Source organism: Mus caroli, chromosome 19 (genome assembly GCF_900094665.2).
Source record: "Mus caroli chromosome 19, CAROLI_EIJ_v1.1, whole genome shotgun sequence".
Taxonomy (NCBI): Eukaryota; Metazoa; Chordata; class Mammalia; order Rodentia; family Muridae; genus Mus; species Mus caroli.
Window position 1 is genome coordinate 20,809,655 of NC_034588.1, and position 1,661 is coordinate 20,811,315.

The 1,661-nt window shown below is 47.7% G+C and overlaps 1 protein-coding gene across 2 annotated transcripts in view; it reads right to left on the reverse strand.

Annotated features, from left to right (window-relative positions):
- C19H9orf135 (chromosome 19 C9orf135 homolog) overlaps positions 1-1,152 on the reverse strand; it is a 97,696-nt gene extending 96,544 nt beyond the window's left edge. Inside the window, exon 1 of one of the 2 annotated variants that reach the window (XM_029472704.1) lies at positions 909-1,139. In XM_029472704.1, coding sequence (XP_029328564.1) covers positions 909-1,060 — 152 coding nt within the window. In that variant the 5' untranslated portion in view covers positions 1,061-1,139. Of the gene's footprint in view, positions 1-908 lie in introns of both variants that reach the window. The other variant, XM_021152161.1, reaches the window with a different exon arrangement.
- Between the last annotated feature and the right edge of the window lie 509 nt (positions 1,153-1,661).

Sequence of the window (1,661 nt, forward strand, 5' to 3'; positions counted from 1 at the left end):
GGGAGAGGGAGAGGGAGAGAGACACAGAGACAGAGACAGAGACAGAGACAGAGACAGAGACAGAGACAGAGACAGAGACAGAGACAGAGACAGAGACACAGAGACAGAAAAGTGAATTCTAAGCACAATTCCCAAAACACAAAAGTAGGTCAAACGCTTCCTGGAGTCTTGAGAGCCCCATCATCAGAAGAGGACGGACTTAGAACAAAGTCCTCTAGGTCTTTCAATGTTCCAAGAGAACACACAACCCTGGATCTTTGTGTGAATTTTAAGTAGTTAAAAAGATTAAATAGAACAGAGTACATGTCAAGCAAGTGTCCTGGCCTTACCGGAAAAGAGGCTAAACGTTGCTGCCTCTAGCTAGGAGGGTCTTCACGAATGATAGCCTGCAGGATGCTGAGGGACTACTTACAAGTGTGTTCACCCCCCCCCCCCATCTCCAAACATTGGCAACCCTTGTCCTCTGTGTGGACAGACCTTTGCCTCCTGCCACTGAGCTGAACGTTCTAATAGGACTTTCTTTTACAAGTATGTGTTGCCTCAGGGAGGTGATTTTCAATCTATTAAGTGACCCCCGGTCCTTTCCCCTGTGTAGAGGAGCTTAAGTTTCCCTGATCAAAGCCCTGGCTGGTCCAGGTCTTGGTGTGTGCTGGGGAACAGTTCTGGAAAGCTCTCCTAGTTCACTTTGATATGGCCACTGCTCTGTGAAAGATCGGTTCCCCCTTTCTTCTCTCTTGTTCTTTTTATCTCTTTGCCCTCCTTTTCTTTGATTTTCTTCTCCTCTTTCCAGTTCTTTCTTTCCCACTATTGTTTATTCTGTTATTCTGTTACTCTTTTCCCGTCTTCTACAGAATCCTTCTCCCACTCCTCCTTCCCTAGGACCCAAGAACTGCAAGTATTTGGCTCACCAGGAATACACCAGCACTGGTTCCGAGTATTTCTTGTGATGAGAGCGGAGAGTTAGAGAGCCTTTGCGCGCCAGCAAATCCGTGGGTCCAATCTCATACCACCGCTCTTTGCTCTCGAAGCACTCGTGACATGAGCTATCAAAGGTCCCCATGCCTGCACTGCAGTTGAGAACAGACCAGACTGGACTTCCCTCAGCTCCAGTCCAGCTCTACGTTATACGGACGGACGAAGGTTCGGCGTCTCTTGTCTCCTTAGTAACCGAGGAGGGGTCAATAGAGGGGGCGGGGTCAGTGGAGTTGGGGTTTCTCCAGCCTTACTATCCTGATTTCCTGCCTTTTGAGTACTGGTTAAACTACATTTCCCAGAATACAGTGAGAGAGACAGGGTTCGCAGATATTTGAAAGAGGACCACATGCTAGGATTTGTAGTTACCTGGGCTCACCAGCCTAACCTGAGCAAGGGAAAATAAAGGGTGGTGGTGCAGAGAAGCTGTTAACGGAGAAATGGTACGGCCCCAAGCCTGTAGATTGGAACTGAACCTGTAGCAGTTGTTTTGACAGCCAATCTTCTATTACCACCACACCTCCCCTCACAGTTAAATTTGACTAAAAGAAAACCCCAGCCCTAGAATATGACCGCTCTGTGCAGTTCTATTGCCTATCAAACAGTAGAGCCATTAAGCAAATTAGCTAAACAGCCATCAAAGGTTCTGTTGCAGTCCCAGATGCTGCTCTCGACCTTGTTTAAGCACT